This window comes from Triticum dicoccoides, chromosome 3B (assembly GCF_002162155.2).
Source record: "Triticum dicoccoides isolate Atlit2015 ecotype Zavitan chromosome 3B, WEW_v2.0, whole genome shotgun sequence".
Taxonomy (NCBI): Eukaryota; Viridiplantae; Streptophyta; class Magnoliopsida; order Poales; family Poaceae; genus Triticum; species Triticum dicoccoides.
Window position 1 is genome coordinate 830,497,683 of NC_041385.1, and position 20,516 is coordinate 830,518,198.

General features: G+C 45.3%; 1 protein-coding gene across 3 annotated transcripts; it reads left to right on the plus strand.

Annotated features, from left to right (window-relative positions):
- Positions 1-8,397: 8,397 nt before the first annotated feature.
- LOC119278746 (protein DETOXIFICATION 40-like) lies at positions 8,398-18,347 on the plus strand. Of its 3 annotated transcripts, none has more exons than XM_037560085.1 (7): positions 8,398-8,780; positions 15,383-16,014; positions 16,135-16,191; positions 16,292-16,530; positions 17,226-17,344; positions 17,445-17,531; positions 17,876-18,347. In XM_037560085.1, exons 1-7 carry the CDS (start codon positions 8,511-8,513, stop codon positions 17,957-17,959), a joined length of 1,488 nt encoding a protein of 495 aa, XP_037415982.1. In that variant the 5' UTR covers positions 8,398-8,510; the 3' UTR covers positions 17,960-18,347. The 3 variants fall into 3 exon arrangements, with proteins under 3 accessions (XP_037415982.1, XP_037415981.1, XP_037415983.1); XM_037560084.1 differs by lacking the exon at positions 8,398-8,780 and adding an exon at positions 10,425-11,889; XM_037560086.1 differs by lacking the exon at positions 8,398-8,780 and adding an exon at positions 11,974-13,936.
- Positions 18,348-20,516: the final 2,169 nt, after the last annotated feature.

Genomic DNA, 20,516 nt, shown 5'->3' on the forward strand with positions numbered 1-20,516 from the left:
CGGCGTAGATGCGCCAGGGCTTCCCAGGGCCTGCCGCGTGGCAGGCTATGCCTACGGCAAAGCCATCGACATAGATGGAAATCTATGCCGACGGCTTTGCCGTAGGCATAGCCCGGCCGCCAAGAGGCACCAGGTGACGCCACGTGGCAGGGCTATGCCTACGGCAAAGCCATCGGCATAGATTTCATCTATGCCTACGGCTTTGCCATCGGCATAGCCTTGCTGCCAGGAGGCACCACGGGAAGCCACGCGACATAGGTATGCCGACGGCCTAGCTGTCGGCATAGATCTCCACCTATGCCGACGGCATACCTATGCCACGTGGCTTCCCGTGATTCGTCGGCGCTTTTGACGGCTCCGTCCGTTGCCGTCAGGCGAAAAACACTGCCGATGGCCGAACGGTAGCCGTCGGCATAGGCCCCTATGCCGACGGCAAAACTATGCCGACGGTCTGACAAGACTACGCTGAAGTGATCTATACCGACGGGGCTATGCCGACGGCAGCCGTAGGCATAGATCTATGCCGACGGGAAATGACCTATGCCGACGGCCCTGGGCCGTCGGCATAGGCCGCGAGTCTGGTAGTGCCTGCGTGCAAACCTTTGCCTACGGCCTCATGGTACGTTCCCACTCTCCCCTCTATCTTGCATCTCCAAATAATTCCCGTGTGTATCTGTCCTGGTGAGCTTCCCCACGTTATTTGTGTTCCTTTGCCTGCTCGGTATACTTGGGTTCCAGGCTCGAGCACATGCTCCATGCCTCCATCTGTCATAACACACCCCATAGCTTACACGGAGCATGAACAGTGCCTCTTAGATTATGACGTGTGCAACGGTGGATTAGTGGGCGTACGGAGTGTCGTCCGTCTCCATGAAATGTTTCACTTTTGTTTGTTTATTTATTGCCAGGAGTCAAGCTCGTGTGTCATCGATTCAATTGGTTTATTGTTATGAGAGGTTGATGGATTGCAAAATGATAAGCAGACGTCGACACTGTTTTGATCTACTCATAATGCCCAGATCATGAGTCTTCAACAAAAGAACATCCGTCAATCGTTGACGTCACCATCCACCTGCTCACACATATCTAGCCACCCAAAGAGAAAGATGCGACCACACCACCTTTTGGCGCTACCACACCATCGTTGTGGCGGCATCAAATGAGAGGAGCCTCGGAGCTGCACATCTCACCACCTCAAGTCATCAACCGTCGCTGCTCGCCACCATGAAGTCCTGCTATGGATGGACGGCCCATGCTGTAAATCCCAATTCGGGCCCGATGCCCCTACACCAGATCAGGTCGTGTCGATCCCCAAACCGCTAGTGTTTGCCCTCACCGCCACCGGCCAGCTTTATTCGGCGATGGCAAGGAAAACCTGGAAGGAAATGGGGAACGAGCCGGGGGAGCGGGCGGTACAGGACCAGAGCTACCCCTAGGAGCGACTCGAGTACATTCTAACCCCTTGGATCGTAGTAGTATCATCGGCGAGCACTGGAAGCCACCAAGTATAATATCCATTCCGATAAAATTAGAACACCTAAAGATTACAACCATCATCGGTGTTCATCTTAAATCAATGTAGACCTATATCTTAGCAGTTTTATATTGTCAGGACAAAAATCTAAGAGAATAACCCAGATAAAGGGAAGAGAAGAAAATATTTATGATTTGTTGACATGAGGTGGAAGGGAACGTGGAAGATAATAAATATAATTATGGAAAGAGTAGGATATCCACAAATGACATCTAGTATATGTTTCTTCCAGTCTACGGCACTCATCATGCACAACACAAACAAATACAACACACAAGACATCTAATATCATGAGCTATGTATACGAGCTAAATTAAGCATTTATTATCATGATGATCCGAGCAATAGCATGATGAAACATTGATTTTTTTTCTATTTTTTATTTTTTGCGAGAGGGAACCATTGAAATATACATGCAACAAACTAATAGCATGATGAGCAAAGCACTCCAGTGCCTCCTTAACAAAGAAATATTCGTTATATAGAAAGTTAAGATAAGATCGATCCTACAGCTTAATCAGTGTTTCTGATGCAATGTATGTCCAGCCATAATTGCTATAGAATCATAATTTTGCTACGTTTCTGGACATCGAGCTGGCTCATGCTCCCATGTGTATGGGCATCATCGCAGCACATGGTGTGTCCATACCTACCTACCCACCGACGGATTTTTTTTTTTTTTGAGATCCAACCCTGCTCGAATTAACTCATGATATTGTCAGGGATACAGATTAAGTTTGGTTTCTCAGTCAACCAAACATGCCTGCCCAAAGGTAAGGAAATTACAGCTTTTGCTAAGGAATGTGCTTCTAAGTTTGAGTCCCTCTTCTCATGCAAAACAACAGCGGACACAAAATCCTGCATGCTTCTCTTCAACTCAAATATAATCGCTTTGGCCCCTCCCATGTAATCTGTCTTGAGATGGTTTACAGTATTTAGACAGTCAGTGGCCACCACAATCTTGGTGCAGGCAAGGTCCTTTGCCAAAGCGAGTGCCTCCCTCGCTGCCATGGCCTCCAGAATCTCCGGCGACACAAGTTCAGCAACAGTAACAGCAGAAGCTCCAAGAAAGTTACCTGAAACATCACGACAAATAGCGGCAAAAGACCCGCGGTCGCCATGCCTGCCGACAGCGCCATCAACATGTATTTTAACTGAACCCGCAGGGGGCGCTGTCCATGTGACCTGACGATGAGCCTTTGCTCTCGGCTGCTGGCCAACTGGCCGGAGATGGACTAGCTCGGCCTCCCGGATGTCATTCAGATAACCTTGTATGAAAGAAAAAGTGGTCAGGGGAGACTGAAACTGCTCCTCATGAACGACTTTCCTCTTTGCCCACCATATCGACCAGAGAGTAACAAGTAATTTCACAAAATCCTGACTGCATAAGGAAGCCTGCATTTCCACGAGCCAAAGCCTCGCATCGTTGTGAGAACATGCTATCATGTGATCGATCAGATCGTCGTCCACGAGGGACCAGACGCATTTTGCCATGGTACAGTTTATGAGAGCATGTCTCCAAGTATCCTGAGCAGAGCTGCAAACGGGACATATACAAGATTCTGTCATCTTCTTGTGGCTCCGCAAAGATTCAGTAGGGATTGAGTTTTTGGCAAGCCGCCAAGCAAAAAAATTTAGCTTTCCTGGGATCTTCAGTTTCCACAAGCTCGTCCATTCCTTCCTCTTGTCATCTGTGTTTGAAGATCCCGGCCTCTTCATTAGCCAGTCCTCTCTTCTGCTCTTTGTCTCCATAAGTAATCTATAAGCAGATCTAACTGTGAATTGACCCGATTTTTCATAATGCCATGCCCATGAATCCTCCATACTGATCGAACACAGAGGAATGTTCAATATAGCTTTTACATCGGGCTCCTGCAACTGTTCGCGCAGAACCACCCTATCCCATTGCCTCTCAGAGGGGTTAATCAGTTCACTGACTTTGTCCAATGGGTTTTGGCTTCTCGGATGTAATGCGCGCAGCATGTAATCTCTTGGTATCCAATTCTGGTTCCAAATACTTGTTTGTTGTCCATTACCAATTCTTCTGACAATTCCTTGCTTCAACACTTCCGTTCCAGCACAAATTGCTCTCCAAACCTGGGACGGGTGAGATCCCAGAGGAGCTCCGAGAATGTCAGCATCCGGGTAGTAAACTGCTTTCAACAGTTTTGCACTTAACAAATCCGAATTTTGTAGGAGTCGCCATGACTGTTTTGCAAGCATCGAAACATTGAACATTTGAGTATCTCGGAAACCCAAACCACCCAAATATTTTGGCATGGTTAGAGTTTCCCAAGAAACCCATGCCGTCTTTCGAGTTCCATTTTTACTGCCCCAAAAGAACTGACGCAACAGTTTGTCAATTTGCAGACAAAGGCCTCTTGGCAAAAGAAAACAGGACATAGAGAATGTGGGGATTGATTGTGCTACTGATTTTATCAAGACTTCTTTCCCCGCTGCTGCCAAACATTTTTCCATCCACCCCTGTACCTTAGCCCAAACTCTGTCCTTGATATACTTAAACACTCCGTTCTTAGACTTGCCAACATCTGACGGCAACCCAAGGTACCGTTTAGCTAGGGATTCGTTTTGCACATCTAAGATATTCTTAATTCCTTCTGTAGCTTCATTTGAGACACCCTTGCCAAAAAAAATACTAGACTTGTCAAGGTTCACCTTTTGGCCTGAAGCTGCACAATATTCATCAATAGTCTGTCTCATCTTAGCTGTTGCTTCATTATTTGCTTTGAACAGTAGCAGACAATCATCTGCAAAGAGAAGATGATTAACCGGGGGAGCATTGGGAGCCACTACCACCCCTCTCACATTTTCATCTGTACTTCTTGCTCGTAAAAAGACAAGAAAGCCCATCCGCAGCCAGAAGAAATAAGTAGGGAGAAATCGGATCTCCTTGTCGTATGCCCCTTGAAGGCCTAAACTCATCCATCTTCACTCCATTTACAAGAACCGAGAAAGAGACTGTTGATACACATTCCATGATTTTCCCCACCCAGACTTGATTAAACCCCATCTTTAACATCACAGCCTTCAGGTAGGACCATTCAACCCGGTCGTACGCCTTCATCATATCAAGTTTCAATGCACAATGAGCATTCTTCTTACTTCTTGACCTCTTCATAAAATGCAGGCACTCATAAGCAGCAATGATGTTATCCGTGATCATCCTTCCAGGTACGAAAGCGGATTGTTCCTGAGAAATAATATCCGGTAGAACTCGTTTCAGCCGGTTAGAATGCACCTTGGATATGATCTTGTAGATCACATTGCACAGACTAATAGGCCGAAATTGCGAAAGAGAGGTTGGATTCACTACCTTAGGAATCAAAACGATGAAAGTCCTGTTGATAACCTCCGGAGACTCTTCCCCATTCAAAACACGCAACACCACCTTGGAAACATCCTCACCGCAAAGACCCCAGTTCCGCTGAAAAAAATGTGCAGGGAACCCATCCGGACCTGGAGACTTAGTTGGATACATCTGAAAGAGCGCATCTTTAATTTCAGTTTCTGTATACACAGCATTAAGGATTCGGTTCATTTCATCATCAACTTTCTTCGTGATGTGAGAGAGCACTTCCTCCATTTCCACGGTTGGTTCTGAGTCATACATATTTTTGTAAAAATCCGTGGCCATAGTGCCAATCTCCTCTGCATCAGTACATAGTGTACCATCTTCTCTTAGCAGTTGCGAGATGCGGTTCTTCCTTCTCCTATTTGTGGCCTTCTAATGAAAAAATTTTGTGTTGCCATCACCTTCAGCAAGCCACTGGATTCGTGATCTTTGGCGCCACATGATTTCTTCTCTCAAATTAAGTTCCACTATTTGCTCCTCAATCCACCTCTCTTGATCAGATGGGCCAACCCGCTCCTGCACTGATCTCAATGCCTGAAGTTCTGCTTTTAAGCATCTCAGTTTTTTCCGTACATGTCCAAACTCACGCGTTCCCCAGTCAACAAGCACACGTGACATATTACCGAGCTTGTCATTGAGGCCTTCCACTGTTCCACATGCTCCACTTGCCTTCCATGCCTCCTCAAGCATAGGGAAAATTTTTGCATGTTGTTCCCACATTTTCTCATATCGAAATAACTTTCCCACACCGATCCTTCGATTCTCTGGTGCCTGCTCATTCATCAAAACGATCGGAGAGTGATCAGACTTAGCAGCAACTAAGTGTCGAACGGATGCAAAAGGGAATCTAGCGCTCCACTCTGCCGTGGCCAATGCCCTGTCCAAACGCACTCTACAAAAATTTCCTCCAACAATTCTCCTTTCAAAGGTCCAGTCCAAGCCAATATACCCCAGATCATTCAGACCGCAAAGATCAACCGCCTCCCTGAACCCCGTCATTTGTGACACCTCTCTTTCATTGGGCCCCATATGCTCCTCCCTCCTTAGGACTTCGTTAAAGTCACCAATGCATACCCATGGTAGCATTGATTCGCTCCTTAGTCGAGTCATGGTGTCCCATGTGTTCTTCCTAAGACTTCAGTTGGCCTCCCCATAAAAACATGTGAGCCTCCAATCCTCCTTCCCTTCCTCTGCCACCCAAGCATCAATATGGTATCGTGAAAAATTCTTCACTCGCAAATTCAGACCATGCCTCCAGAACAAACCAATACCACCACTCCTTCCGCTACTTGCAACAGCAAAACCACCTTCAAAGCCTAACGTCACCGTCAAGCCTTCCACCCTTTGTTTCGACAATTGTGTCTCTACAATACATACCACCGCCGGCGCACATTCCAAGATGAGCTCCCGGAGCTCACGAACTGTCGCGGGATCGCCAATCCCCCGACAGTTCCAGAATAAGGTTCTCATTGGATATGGCGGTCCTCCCTGTGGGGGGCCGCCTCGTCTGAGTATTCCATGTCTACCAATTCCTCACCATCCCCTTGCCTTCTCCGCTTCACGATTGGGACTTTACCCGGTGTTCCTGCTGTTGCTCCCTCTTGAGAACTTGGTGTACCCCCATTCTCGATCATTAAAACTGTCCCGGCTACCTTCCCCGCGAGATCCGGAATAACCTGCCCCCTTACATTGATCTGGCCATCGGGGCTAACTAGCCTCTTACGAGCCCTATTTTTGTCCCTGTCCTCACTGCCAGCACCGGGTTCTGCATTTATCCCATCATCACGAGGCATCGGCAAGCCCGTTCTTGAACCCTCTCCACTCCCAAACCTACCTCCTCTACCTCCTCGCCCCCAACCTCCTCTACCCCTATCTCCCCTACCTCCTGAGCTGCCTTTACCACCGTGCCCCAAACCTCCTTGACTACCATATGATTTACCCCCTACATCATAGCCTGCTACTTCTGCACTCCAAAGTAGCCACTCTCCCCACTCGCACTCACTTGGGTTATGCATACCGTCTCCACATTCTTCCACGACGTGGCCAAGTCGGCCACAGAAAAAGCATAAGTCCGGTAGCTTTTCATAGTAGACTGGATACTTTTTCCTCTCCTTTAGTGTTATTGGAACAAACTGAACTATGGGCTTATGCACATCAATATAAACTCTGGCTCTCAAAGTGTTTGTTGGGTTAATCTTCCCCTCATTTACAATCACCTTAAATGGTGGCTCACCAACCTTTCCTGCAACTTTCTCTGCTAGCTCTTTCTTCCTTGTGAGCCCATCTGGGATACCCTTTATCCTAGCCCATACCGGAATCATGTTGAGTGCATAGTCTGTGACATTAGTGAACCCATCATATTCTTGTATAATAATTGGAGCTCCCTTGAATACCCAAGGCCCACCTTCCATTACACGTTTCCAATCTCCCAGACAATGGCATTGGACCAAGAAAAGATTCGGCCCCTTGATATTAAATGTAACCCCTTGTGCCGACGACCAAGCATTTCTCATCTGGTTAAGCAATGCGGCATGACTGAAAGGCTTCGTAGTATGAACTCGAAACAAGCCTAGCCATCTGACATCCTTGATCAAATCATCTACCTCCGCTGATAGGTCCAGATCTTCCTCTTCCTCCCCATGTAAATTCAGACCTTCAAAGTAATCTTCCAAACTCGGTTCTGGCCCAGCAAACTCCCACTCCGGTTCCTCCCTTCTGTCGTGGTCGCCCCCTCTCCTTCCCCCTTCTCCCCCTCCCTGCTGTCATCCAGGTCGGGCGGGTCACCCATGCCAGCACTATCTCCTTCCACCCCCGCAGGGCTCTGTAACGCCGATGGGATTGCCACAGAAAAACTTCCATCCTGCCCCTCTCCCCCCTTCCCTAACCCTAGAGCTCCCTTCTTTCCCCCTCCCCCATCAGCTGACTTCAGATCCTCCATACGGCGTTGCTAAGACTACTGGAATCTCGGTAGGACTACCCTCTGCAAGGAAGGGATCCCTGCCAGCAGAAGGATTTAGTGGACTCCGGCGGATCGCCGGAGGAAAGGTGGACTCTGGAGACGCGGCGGCGGCGTACCAGAGGAACGAAAAAAAATGCAACGGGCTCACGGACACCCACCCACGGATCGGGTGATGAAGGAGAGCCACCGGACTACAAGCTAGGTGTGGACCGTCCGGCCCATCGCGTTGAAACGGGTAGCGCCCGTGGCAGCCCAGCCACCAGTCCACCACCAGCTACCATTGTCATTGTCAGATAGTGGCCCGGCGACAGCAGGCTCTCGAACCTCGTGGGTGCGCGTGGACGGCGACTTGGACGGCAGGCAGGCAGGCCGTGGTCTGGCCAGACAGCCAGTCTCACCGTCGGCAGTGCCGTCAGCGGGAATGCAGGCCTCTTATTGACGGTACAGTCTCGCAAGGGGTAGCTGTGGGAGTGAGTGAGCAATGCAAGAAACCAATCTGGAAAGAGCCAAGCCAATCCTCTATTTAGCCGGCCGGAGCGTCAACACCAAGAGGGCACACAGCACACGCATATACGAGCTAGCTATAGCCCATAGCTCCATAGCCTCTCACTTGTCCTAACTAGCTACCAAACCTCACGAGCATCATGGCCGGCGGGGAGGAGCATGGTGCGTCGGGTCGGCTGGAGAGCATCCTGACGGACACGTCGGCGCCGCTGGCGAGGCGCGCGTGGTTGGCGGGGGCGGTCGAGCTCCGGCTGCTGGCGCGGCTGGCGGCGCCAGCGGTGGTGGTGTACATGATCAATTTCGTCATGTCCATGTCGACGCAGATCCTGTGCGGCCACCTGGGGACCCTGGAGCTCGCCGCCGCCTCGCTGGGCAACACCGGCGTCCAGACCTTCGCCTACGGCCTCATGGTACGCACACACTACGTTTGTTCAGCCGAGGAGTAGGCCTCGTGGTACCCTTCCGGCCTCTCATCTCGACGTCGGAGCAATGCTTCGGGTAGATCCACACTGGGTAGCTGATGGCCAAACCTGACTAGTAGTAGATTAGATTCTGATAACCCTGGAGCTGGAGTAGATTAGACCAAGTGCTGTTTCTGTTACAGTAGGTAGTACTAGATTAGACTACTATCGCATCCCTGGAGTGGATTAGCCTATGACGTCGCGTGCTTAGCAGCAGAGGAGGATTGGATTAGCGAGAGGTCTTGGCATGGCATGGCACATGGCAGGCCCATTTGGCACAAGCCAGTCATTCATGGCGACTTGGGTACTGCCTCTTCGCTTTCTTGCTGGGCCGTCTCGGCGCCGTCCACGTGGTACGCGGTGAACATGGTCGGAAGGCCACCTGCTTCCAGCTCCACCCACGCTGCACCCAAAAGGTGGTTGGAAAGAGGCATGGAGAGAGGCACTGTCGGGACATGCACAGTGACCACGTTAAACAAATGCAGTGTCTCTGGGTCCTGCCCGCGTGAGTGAGTTAGATGGATGGATTGGACTCTTAACAGTCGCTAGATAGCAGGCTTATCTTCAGTTTAATTTAATCAGTTTTCTGGCGAAAGACGTGGCGTGGCCTGTCCCATGAGTTTTGCACTCCTGTCTTTATAAGTTTTTCTGGGATTCCAATATAGACCGCGTATGAAGCAAAATGAGTGAATGTACACTCTAAACTATGTATCTACACATTCGAGTTCATATTGAAATCTTTAAAAAGAATTATGTATAGGGACGGAGATAGTAGGTTTACACTATTGTACTACCTCTGTCTCAGAATATAAGAGCGTGTGTAGTATTAAAAACGCTCTTATATTATGAGACGAAGAAAGTCTCTTATATTATAGAATGGAGTGAGTAGCATTTATATATTCTCCCCTCTCGATCAGTGGATAGCTTCCACGGCTGTGTGATGGCCACAGCCTACCCACTGCAGACACGGAGCGTGACAGTGATATTTTCTATTACCTCTGTTCACGCAACGAAAGTTAATTTTCAATGAACAAGAGTACGTACAGTGATCGAAACGCTCTTATAATTTTTACAAAGAGAGTACTCCCTTCATTTTTATTTACTCTACATATTAGCTTTGGTCAAAGTCAATCTTTTAAACTTTGACAAAGTTTGTAGACAAAATATTAACATATACAAACAAATCAACACCATTAGATTCATTATTGAATACACTTCCACACTATATAGATTTGTTATGTTAAATATTTCTATTATTTTCTATGAACTTGGTCAAACTTGAGAAAGTTTGACTTCAGTCAACACTAATATGCGGAGTAAATAAAAATGAAGGGAGTACCACAGTAGATTAGACTCGATTGTTCGTGACAGATCTAGTTGGAAACGCCTATTTTTGGACAAGGGTCCAAAGCGACATGCCACCTCCCACACTCTTGTTTCATCTAGATCCACACACATGCCACACCTCTCTCTCTCTCTCTCTCTCTCTCTCTCTCTCTCTCTCTCTCTCTCTCTCTTGGCTTCTTCCCTTGTCAATCACATGCCACATGGTGCATAATTTGCACACTTTCATCTACCTAGATCCACAAGATCTAGATCATCCCCTCTCTCTTCCCTTCCATTCTGGTCTCTACCCTTCTTGGGTGTCTTCAAGTGCTTGGACCGTTCCCATTATGGACTATGGTCCCTCAAAAGGGCACGGAAGAGATAGATAACATTGTGACCACGTCAATAAGTGCAGTGTCTCTGCTTAAGTCAAGGCATCCACTATTTTTAACATGTCATCACGGCTTACAAATTTCAATAATTAAGGTAACCTTCACCGAAAAAAAATTACATGACCTGTCCCATCAGTCTTGGTTTGGACTGTTGTCGTCGCGTTTATATATTCTCCTCTCTCAATCAACCAATAATTGATGCTAGCATCCGATCGACAAGAGCCAAGCTCGTTTGTTTATGGGTGAGAGGTACTAGTAATTTATTTATGGGTCAGAGGTTGATGGATTGGTACCTATACGTCGCCCTACTTAGTCATACCAATTGGAATGTCATTTGGAATGTTTGTCTTCTAATTTAACTCTAAATGCTGTTTCGACCCCACTTAGTCATACCAATCATGGTGGTGTAGCTGTCAGCTCTCCAAGGACGCTGCACATAAATGAAAAATCTGGACTCGCTGACCAGATGCATCCACTCAGTAATGATGCAATACACGCATTATAATTGAGCGTCCATGTATTCTCAGTGTGCTTCTTGAGATAGATAAGTTGCCTTGGCTGTTGTTTTTAGTTGGTCAACAGTTTATCTTCTCTCTTTAATTTGCCCCCCAAAAAAAAATTCCTGCAAACAATGAACCAATTGAACCTCTTTCCTTGTTCCATGCAAAAGCGTTTTGCGAGTTAGTATCAAGAGGGATGAAGCTCAATGAAATTAACTCCCACTGAAGATGAAAGAGGAACAAATTATGGTTGTAGGCCTGTAGTGCTACAACACAGTGCACGTGGGGTATATCGTTGTGAGAAAACATACTACTAGCTGCTATACCAGCAGTTTTGCCTTTCCTCATCGCGTTTCCAAGGACTCCTAATTTTCACCCAGATCTAAGCTATAAGTTAGCTACGTAGAATGCAATTTCTGTCAGTCCTAACTATTTAGCCGGAGCGTCAACAACGCCAAGAGGGAACACAACACACACACATATACGAGCTATAGCTATTAGGCCATAGCTCGGTAGTTTCTCTCTTGTCCTAGCTACCTACCAAACCTCACGAGCATCATGGCCGGCGGGGAGGAGCATGAGCATGAGCACGCCGCGTCGTGCCGGCTGGAGAGCATCCTGACGGACACGTCGGCGCCGCTGGCGACGCGCGCGTGGTTGGCGGGGGCGGTCGAGCTCCGGCTGCTGGCGCGGCTGGCGACGCCGGCGGTGGTGGTGTACATGATCAACTTCGTCATGTCCATGTCCACGCAGATCCTGTGCGGCCACCTGGGGACCCTGGAGCTCGCCGCCGCCTCGCTCGGCAACACCGGCGTCCAGACCTTGGCCTACGGCCTCATGGTACGCAGTCGCACACACTAGGTTTGTTCAGCCGAGGAGTAGGCCTGATGGTACCCTTCCGGCCTCTCATCTCGACGTGGGAGCAATGAAATGTTTGTTCAGCCGACGAGTAGTGTTTGTGTTTCTCTTCCCGGCCGGCGTACTTGGATACCATGCTCATTGAGAGCTGAGAGCACATGCTTGGGTTGATCAAAATGTTAGGCGGCCCCTGCTGGCCACAGCTTGGACCAACTACTGTTACTAGATTACTACTCCCTTTGTCCCATAATATAAGAGTGTAGTGTCAAAAACGCTCTTATATTATGGAACGGAGGGAGTAGATTCTAATAACCCTGTAGCTGGGGTAGATAAGATTAGGCCAAGTGCTGTTTCCTGTTACAGTAAGTACTAGATTAGAATATTGCAACCCTGGAGTGGATTAGCCTATGACGTCGTGTGCTTATTAGAAGAGGTGGATTGGATTAGTGGGTGTACTACTAGTACTACTAGATTGGATTAGTTGGAGAGCATCACTAGTTACACTACTAGATGCACGGAGTGGCCTTCGCATGGCACATGGCAGGCCCATATGGCACAAGCCAGTCATTCATGGCGACTTGGTACTGCCTCCGTCGCCCCGTCCTCTCCTGCCTCTTCACTTTCCTGCTCGGCCGTCTCTGCACCGTCCACGTAGGGGTGAATATGGTCTTCTTCGAGCTCCATTCTATTCGCTCCGTCTTAAAATAAATGACTCAATTTCGTACTAAAACTAATATAAAATTAACTCACTTATTTTGAAACGGAGGGAGTAGGAGCTCTGAAGGTGGTTGGTAAGAGTCACGGAGAGAGGTAATGTCGGGATATGCACAGTGACAGCATTAAATAAATGCAGGTGTCTCTGTGTCCCACCTGCCTAAAAGTCGCTTGATAACAGCCTTACCTTCAGTTTAACTTAATCAGTTTGTGGCAAAAGACGTGGCCTGTCCCATCAGTTTTGGACTCTTCTCCCTCTCTCTCTCCTACCAGCAAAGAAAATAAAAGAAATTTTTGTACTGTTGTGGCATTTATATATTCTCCTTTCTCGATCAATGGATAGCATACACGGCTAGGGAGGTGATGGCAACAGCCCACCCACTGCTTAGACGGAGCGTGACACCCATATTTCCTACGTACTACCACTGGTAGATTAGACTAGATTGCGGGGGACAGGTCTATGGTTGGCAACGCCTATTTGGCATGCACAACTAGGGTGAGTCATACATACTCCCTCCGTATCATAATATATTCGTTTTAGCAGTTTAATTTAAGCTGCTAAAATGACATATATTATGGTACATATGACGTACATGGCGTGTTCTCCATGCATGGTCGTAAGCGAGATGCCACCTCCCACTCCGAAAGAACCTTTCTACACCCACGAGCAAACGCTCCTGGTGTGAACAGTAAAATAAACAAATCAAAAAAATTAAAAAATCCTGAAATCTTTTTGTGACATACTTTCACAAATGTTTGTTGTGCATGTAAAAATTCATGAAGAAATCACATTGGTAGAAGTCGTGCCAAAAAACAAAATCAGAAACTGCAAAATGCTTTTGTAAGTAGTAACATATTCAGAGCATCAATTTTGTTTTTTTACCACGCCTTCTACCAATGTGATTTTGCGATGAAATTTTGCATGCACAACAAGCACTTGTGAAAGTATGCCACAAAAAATATCAGAATTTTTTCTATTGTTTTTGAATATTTTTGATGTTACTGTTCACACCAGGAGCATTTGCTCCTGGTCCGTCCAACTCTCTCTTCTTTCATCTAGATCCACACACATGATCTTCTTTCCTGGCTTCTTCCCTTGTCAATCACATGCCACATGGTGTTTAGTTTGTACACTTCCATCTAGACCTGCCCACAAGATTTAGATCTTCCCCTTTCTCTTCCCTTCCATTGTGGTCTCTACCCTTTCAGGCGTCTTCAAGTGCTTGGACCGTTCCAATTATCGACTATATGGTCCTGAAAAAGATAACGTTGTGCCCACATCAATAAGTGCAGTGTGACTCCTTAAGTCAAGGCGGTACGTACTACACTATTCTCTCTGTTTTTATTTACTCCACATATTAGGTTTGTATAAAGTCAGAATTTATATACTTTCAACAAGTTTGTACAAAAACATATTAACATACACACCACCAAATATGTATTATTGGATTCATCATTGCATATATTTTTATATCATATAAATTTGTTACTGTGAATGTTCATATTGTTTTCTACAAACTAGATCAAACTTTATAAAATTTGACTTCAGCCAAACCTAATATCAGAGTAAATAAAAATGGAGTGAATATTTTTAACATGTCATCACGGCTTACAGATTTTAATAATTAAGGTAACTTCCACCGAAACAAATTACCAATTTCTGTGCAGAACACACCAGGGGTGATTATGTTATTATTTTTCTTCATGACGGTGTACTGCCAATTTCTAAGCGGGGCATGGCCAAATGACGTGACCTGCCCCATCAGTCTCGGATTGGACTGTTGTCGTCGCGTTTATATATTCTCCTCTCTCAATCAACTAATCAATCAATCGATAGCGTCCGACAAGAGCTAAGCTCATTTGTTTATGGGCCAGAGGTTGATGGATTGGTATGGCTCGTCGGCACCTATACCTCGCCCTACTTAAGAAAAGTCCCATGTCATATCGAATGTTTGCCCTCTAATCTTAACTTAACTCTAAATGCTGTTTCGACCCCACTTGGTAATCATGGTGGTGTAGCTGTCTGCTCTACAAGGACGCTGCACATAAATGAAAATCCGGACTCAGCGACTAGATGCACCTACCCAGCAATGATGCAATACACGTATTATAATTCGGAGTCCTTGGTTCTCAATGTGCTTCTTGAGATTAATAAGTTGCCTTAGCTGTTATTTTTAGTTGGTCAACAGTTTATCTTCTCTGTTTAATTTCCAAAAAAAGAAAATCTAGCAAACAACGAACCAATTGAACCGCTTTCCTTGTTTATTGAAAACATAAGTAGATGTTGTTTCTAAGAAACATGCATAACCATTTTGTAAGTAATTAGTACTCCCTCCGTCCGAAAATACTTGTCAGAGGAATGGATGTATCTAGACGTATTTTAGTTCTAGATACATCCTTTTTTATGCATTTCTTCGACAAGTATTTCCGGACGGAGGGAGTATGTAAGAAGAAAAAAAGTGGATGACAATGGAGGGAGCAGTATGAAACTCATGATGATGAATTTGATCAAGAGAAATGAAGCTCCATGAAATTAACACCAACTGAACATGAAAGAGGAACAAAATTAAGGCTGTAGTGCTACAACACAGTGCACTTTGCTAGATCATTGTGAGAAATAATACTAGTTGCTACCAGTTTTGCCTTTCCTCATTGTGTTTCCACGGGCTCCTAATTTTAACCCATATTTAAGCTATAAGTTAGCTAGAAGGCAATCTGTGACAGCCCTAACAATTAAGACATTACGTTTTTGTTTTTGCAGCTGGGCATGGGAAGTGCAGTGGAGACCCTCTGCGGGCAGGCCTACGGTGCCCACAAGTACGACATGCTCGGAATCTACCTACAGCGCTCCGTCATTCTGTTGGGCTTAACCGGCATACCACTTGCTGTGATGTACGCTTTCTCGGAGCCACTCCTCTTGTTGATGGGACAGTCACCCGAGATAGCCCGTGCCGCATCGATCTTCGTGTACGGCCTGATTCCTCAGATCTTCGCGTACGCCGTCAACTTCCCCATTCAGAAGTTTCTGCAAGCCCAGAGCATCGTCCTGCCGAGTGCTTACATCTCAACGGCAACACTCATTCTACATGTGATGCTGAGCTGGGTGCTAATGTACAAGGTTGGCCTTGGGCTGCTCGGTGCCTCGCTGGTGCTGAGTGTGAGCTGGTGGATTATCGTCGGAGTGCAATTTGTGTACATTGTCGTGAGCCCGACGTGCCGACACACATGGACGGGATTCAGTTGGCAGGCCTTCTCCGGTTTGCCGAGCTTCTTCAAACTCTCCGCCGCATCTGCTGTGATGCTATGCCTTGAAGCATGGTACTTTCAGGTGCTTGTGCTCATTGCTGGATTGCTCCCCAACCCTGAGATTGCCCTGGATTCCCTCTCTGTATGGTGAGTATCATTGGACTTTGTGTCTTGCTATTATTCCTAGTAATAAGTCTGCAGAGTTGGTGCTAATTAACTTGTGATGCATGTGGGGGGGCTAATTAACTTTGTGATGCATGTGTGCAGTATGACGATTTATGGTTGGGTGTTCATGATCTCCGTTGGGTTCAATGCTGCTGCAAGGTTCGCAAGTCTATACTCAAAGGCATTGATAAACATTAGCATTGGTTACTAACAACTAGTTAAGTACTCTAACTAACTAATTGATACGTTTTCACTTCAGTGTAAGAGTGAGCAATGAGCTTGGTGCCGGCAACCCCAAGTCTGCATTTTTCTCTGTGTGGGTCGTGACCGGGCTCTCTGCAACAATCTCAACCATCCTTGCTGTTGTGATCCTCTGCCTCCGCAACCACATCAGCTACTTGTTCACAAATGGTGAAGCAGTTTCGGATGCGGTAGCAGATCTCAGCCCATTGCTCGCCATCACGCTCGTTCTCGGTGGCATCCAACCTGTACTGACAGGTACTTTTAGAAACATTCTGCATGACGAAATGTGTTATCTTCATTCTTGTAAGGTCCATTAGTACAACTTTCCAGAGAATGTTCATGGCAGGTGCATTATTCAAACAGCAGGAGCTGGTTATATCCTTGGCCCATCTATGTTTTGTTTAACGTTACAATTCCTATGATTTAGATTTTTTTTATTTAATATATATTTTTTGATCATAGTCACTGAATTCTAACGTGCCAGTGTTAAGAGATGACCCACACCTCTATCTTAAATGACTGTAGACTCTTTCATATGTGCATCAGTACGAATCTACATCTATTTTTATTGGATATTTTTGGGGCAACTGCGTAATATGTATTAAAAATAGCTCCAACTTATTTAAAGCGTGAAGTTCTCTCCTAAGTTCCAGGCTTGTCATTTATAGTTTAATGTTGGCAAGTGAATTGAAACCTGCGGCCATGCGCAAACTATTATGCCAACCCTGTTATTTTAGGGCTATAGTAGGTTTCCGCACCGTGATTTGATTAGTTTAGTATCAAAGTACAAGAAAAGAATAGGGTAATACAAGGTGTAGGCCCTTAGGAAAAAAAAGTGAAGGTACGAATGAGGGAAATAAGTCTACTATTTTTTGTGATGCATATTTTCTCTCTTGAGATACCTCATATTCATGGTGATTGAAGTTTACTGACGTGCATGGAAACATCAGGTGTTGCTGTTGGATGTGGATGGCAACAATTTGTTGCTTACGTGAACGTCGGCTCTTACTACATTGTAGGCGTTCCACTTGGTGTTGTTCTCGGTTTTTTCTTCAATCTTGGCGCAAAGGTGATGGATCTGTCTAAAATTTTCATATACATTCCATGATGACGAAGTCTTCAATTCTGTGTTCTAACTTGTGCTGATGGAATCACATGCCTGCTTGCAGGGTATTTGGGGTGGCTTGATTGGGGGAACGGCCCTGCAGACGACCATTCTGCTGTGGGTCACCATCAGGACTGACTGGACCAAAGAGGTATACCTTATTACTTTTTTTGCGGGATAAGGTATACCTATATACCTTATTACTACAAGCGCAGAAAGTTGAATTTACATTTTCGTTATTTTAAATGAAATTTTAAATGATGAATACTAAATTAACTCCCTGATGTCCAAGGATACAGTCCATCTTTCGCTGTCGCCATAGATGTTGTCATGAATGTAACATACAGACATGTTGCTTGCTCATCGCCGTTCCTTCCATCACATAATTTATAATCTTCTTGAGGGTGTATGCTTGATGATAACTGATCAAATATATGTGTTGAAAAAAATTATACACTAATTAACCCGTAGTGGTTTATTATGTACATTCTTCAGGTAGAGGAGGCACAGAAAAGGTTGAACAAGTGGGACGAGAAGAAACAGCCTCTCCTTGCAGGGTTCAACGATAATGACAAATAAGTGGACCAGTCTAGATGTGTGTTTCACTTGAACGATGCAGAAGTGTGCTGGCTATGAGACTCACAGTCTTCGTGGGCGTGAGTGGCTGAATTCAGGTCTCTTGATTCTCGTGTAGATTATCAAAGAGTTTATGTCTCAATTTTTGGTGGACAAGCCAGTGATGGGCTTGCTAGTATATATACGGTAGGCTTGGTTAGCATGTTACATCTTTGTTTTGTCCAATTGTCTATAAGTTATGTGTTTCTCCTTCTTCCTTGGGAGACCATTATTTGGCGTCTTTGTGATTAGCTTTGGCATGATGCAGAAGCGGGTAATGAAAATGGTGTGAAGTTTTGGACAGGAGCCCGGAATTTGGAATTTGGAAATCATGTGAAAATTCTATTTTATAGTACTAGACAATTTCTCCGCATTGCGAAGGGTTAAAATATTCTAGTATGTTAGCCCGTGATTTACCCTCTCATGTTACTGTGATTGTGTAAATGAAGTAGGCTTTTGTTTGATAAACACTCATTTGGTAACTTTATTGACTTATCAGATAAAACACAATTTTATTTTATAAGTCAATAATAGGCATGACAATTGAGGTGGTTTCGGAAAAAATATCGACAGAAAAGCAGAGATGAAAGGGCAAAAATCAAAACAAAAAGAGGGAGTGAGGAATTTACTAGGTTAGACCAAGGAGAACCGGAGGACAAAACTTTACTTTAAAAGAAATAGGAGAGATTTTCAAGTAGAAGTGATATCCTCTCCACATGCACACATGAAACGCAAGGTGCAACAAGATTTGTGATAAGTCAAACGTCTTTGAGTTTGGCCAAGCTCGTACAGAAATGTACCAACATATACAACGCCTAATTTTATTATTCAGCTTTCTTCATCAACCTTGTTGCACCGTTGATCATGTGAGTAGTCATCCTTAGACTATGGTCCATAACAGCAGTTATGTGACTGTGTCCATGATACTCCCTCCATTCTGTAATATAGTGCGCCCACGCTTTTTGAAGTTTATCTTTGGCCATAAATTTAATCAACGTGACCGACTGTGGCGGGAGAAAAAATTATACAATTAAAAAATTTCAATAGTAGAATTTTTACTCCCGCCGCAGTCGCCCATGTTAGTTTAATTTATGATCAAAGTTACAACTCGAAAATATGAGCGCACTATATTATGGATTGTAAGGAGTAGTAGTTATGTGGCATCTACTCTCTCACGTTCTTCGATGCAAAGATCACATGCGCCGCGTAACATGATTGTGATAAATTTCATGCATTCTTGGTGTATTTGTTGTGATGTGATGAGTTCTCCCTTTTATGATCTGATTATTTATGAATTTTTATTTTCCTTTACTTTTTGTTTTAGCCGCATTGTTTAAAGATGTACATGCTCTTCTATTAGTTTATTCCTTGGCCGCATTTAGATGAATGATCTTGAAGAGGGAGTGATGTGCATTGGTTGGGTTTAACCTTGAAAGTAGTCTGTCTTGGTGAAAGTAAGAGAAAATGGCCTTGTACTGTGTTATTTTCACCGAAAATAAAAATATAGTTAGCTAAATGCCTTGATGTTGAGCTCGAGGTAAACTGAATATATTATCAACATTATATCAATTTTTTTAATGATATACTCTATTTATTACTTAATACTTTGAGATGTATGAAGAATTTTGGTCTTGGAGTGGAGTATTAGCTATAGATGCATGCTTTTAAGCGGTCTATCGATATAAGGACGTGACGGCTATGTGCAGTGATGATATATGAATAATTAACCATAAGGACTACAATTTAACCGATATGAAAGTGTAATTTGATTACCATGCCTATACTATTTGGAGAAATTCCACTAGTGAACCTATGGATCTAGGTTCTTTTTTCCTCATAAATACAACGTCTTAAAAAAACTGTTTTTTTATATTCTAAATCTTTAACAGCCGCATAAAAATTTATTCGCACATGACGATACATTAATCCTAGTAATGCAAAGCTAGTGACGTTGACATCCTCTCTGGACATGTCGGGGACCAATGTCAAATATTCTTAGTTGAAAAGCAGGGCTGGTCATTGGACTCGTATAGAAGAACTCTGGAAATTTATATCCTTGCTTCATAGTGAGGGAAAATTCTTCTCTTGCGACAAATCCTTGATCTTGAGGGTCCAACATATATTATTTTTTGGTAATATAGCCAGGAAACATCAAGGGGATAGGGAGAAAGAGAGGCCCCGGCGGCGCGTGCTACCGTCTAGGGCACAGCCCGCACGGGGCCGACCGGCGCCAATGAGGATAAAGCTCGAGAGGTGGTGACGGTGATCCCTCTGCCCCCCACGCGTGTAGCCTATGAGAACAATGTGGGGGGGGGGGGGGGCAAGCCTGATCTTATTTCTCTGCATGGACTCTACCACATTGTTTGTAAATTTGTTATCTCGTGCAGTCATGCAGCGTGGATGGAGAGACTCTAAATCCGCCTCTTCATGATCCAGATCCACTTGTCTCCATCCCAAGCTCGGAGTGTCTCTGTCCAATGTTCGATCCGTTTCACCACTGCATGTTCTTGATGGCCGTGCT